Source organism: Myotis brandtii, unplaced genomic scaffold (assembly GCF_000412655.1).
Source record: "Myotis brandtii unplaced genomic scaffold, ASM41265v1 scaffold411, whole genome shotgun sequence".
NCBI lineage: Eukaryota > Metazoa > Chordata > Mammalia > Chiroptera > Vespertilionidae > Myotis > Myotis brandtii.
This window is the reverse complement of record NW_005365804.1, coordinates 937,908-939,561: the sequence shown is the minus strand read 5'-3', so window position 1 is coordinate 939,561 and position 1,654 is coordinate 937,908. Positions and strand designations below refer to the sequence as shown.

General features: G+C 65.0%; 1 protein-coding gene across 1 annotated transcript in view; it reads left to right on the top strand.

Moving 5' to 3' along the window:
* MMP15 (matrix metallopeptidase 15 (membrane-inserted)) overlaps positions 1-1,562 on the top strand; it is a gene marked incomplete at its 5' end in the record, with an annotated part of 26,817 nt that extends 25,255 nt beyond the window's left edge. The window contains one exon of the mRNA XM_014545516.1: positions 3-1,562. Within this exon, the coding sequence (XP_014401002.1) occupies positions 3-179 (177 nt within the window). The remainder of the gene's footprint in view (positions 1-2) is intronic.
* Between the last annotated feature and the right edge of the window lie 92 nt (positions 1,563-1,654).

Here is a 1,654-nt window from a genome sequence, read left to right as displayed (position 1 = left end):
GCGTGGTGGTGCAGATGGAGGAGGTGACGCGGACGGTGAACATGGTGATGGTGCTGGTGCCCCCGCTGCTGCTGCTGCTGTGCATCCTGGGCCTCACGTACGCCCTGGTGCAGATGCAGCGCAAGGGCGCGCCGCGCATGCTCCTGTACTGCAAGCGCTCCCTGCAGGAGTGGGTCTGAGCCGCCTCCCGCTCCCCACGGTGCTAGGGCCAGGCTGGTTCTGAGACTGCCCCTGGGGCACCCGGCGAGAGCCTCTGGTGGCTCCCTCGGCCCCTGGGTGGGGCCCCCCAGGCCCTCCAACATCCCTGCCAGCCCTGCCCCCATGGTTAATTTATGCCCAGGGTTTTTTTGTTTGGTTTTTGCACACTAACTGAGCATTGGTTTCTACTTTGCTGGCCTGGGCCAGTCCCTCAGGGCAGGGGGTAGAGCTTTCTAAATGGAGTTTAGCTCCAGACCTGGAATTAGGCCCCACCCACCTTTGGCGAGGCCACAGCGCCAGCAGAGGGGAGGGTCCGAAGGCGCAGGTGGGAGCCTGGCTGAGCTGGGGAGGTTCTGCCCGCAGCCTGAGCCCCAGGGCCTGACCAGGAGCTCCCCTGGCCTCCACCCACCTACGTCTTTCTCTGCCTTAGGAACAGCTAAGTGGGTGTAGGCTGCCAGGGCCACCCCAGGTCAGGGGGACTGGAGGGAGAGGTGACCTGGCTGTGAGTCCATGTTGAGTTTGGTTCCTTCCCAACCAACCCCAGCAGCCCGAGCTCCTTGTGCCTAAGAACCCTGCCTGCCCCTGGCCAGGGAGGGGCCGGCAGCCCCCAGCTCCCATGTACCCCTTGAGCCCACACCCCTTTATCTGTCTAGAGAAGCGGTTCTGGGCCCGCCTTACCAAGGACCAAAGGGCATCTGCCAAGGCCCCTCCAGCCAGGAGCCTCGCCGCCCTGGCTGGGCCTCCAGCCCCCAGTCTACCTTCTCTTCTCTGAGCTATAGGACCCACCTGGGCCCCTTCCCTGGGCCTAATCCCATCCTCTCTCGCCCACACCTCCATCCTCAGGGGTCTCGGAACCCCACCAGCCTCAGGCTCCAGCTACCAGTTCACCAGCTCTCCTGGGAGAGAGGGGGCTAATGGGTGCCCAGGCTGGGATGCTGGAGTCGCAGAGCATGCCCACCTGTGTGGGTGCCCACAGCCCTGCATGCACCAGGCTTGGAGGGGGTTGCTCCCCTGCAGCTCCCTGTCCCCCCGGGCCCTGGTGGGAGAGGCCAGCAGGAGCCACTGGGGCCTGGAGGCTGCCGGGCTCAGCCCTGAGGGCGAGCTGCTCCCTTCTTTTCCTTCCCAAACCGAGCAGAGGCGAGGCTGCTGTGGGAAATGGTACTGTATAGCCGGCTCTGCCCCCCAGAACCCCGAGGCCCCGAGGGAGGGACTTCTCATGGGCTGGCCCCCAAATGCGGGTCCAGCAGCTTCCGCCCCCTCCATCCTGAGAACGGAGAGCCAGCCAAGCGGGGACGGGGTCCGTGTCCACCCCCATATGTGTCTTTCTGTAAATAACCTGCACTGATTAAACCGTATGGCTCGGCCAGCGAGCGTGGCCTCCTTTGTAAGAGGCCTTGGGCCGGAGCTTACAGCTGGAGGGGCTGCAGGTGACGGTCCCTGGTGGGAGGGGGCGGGG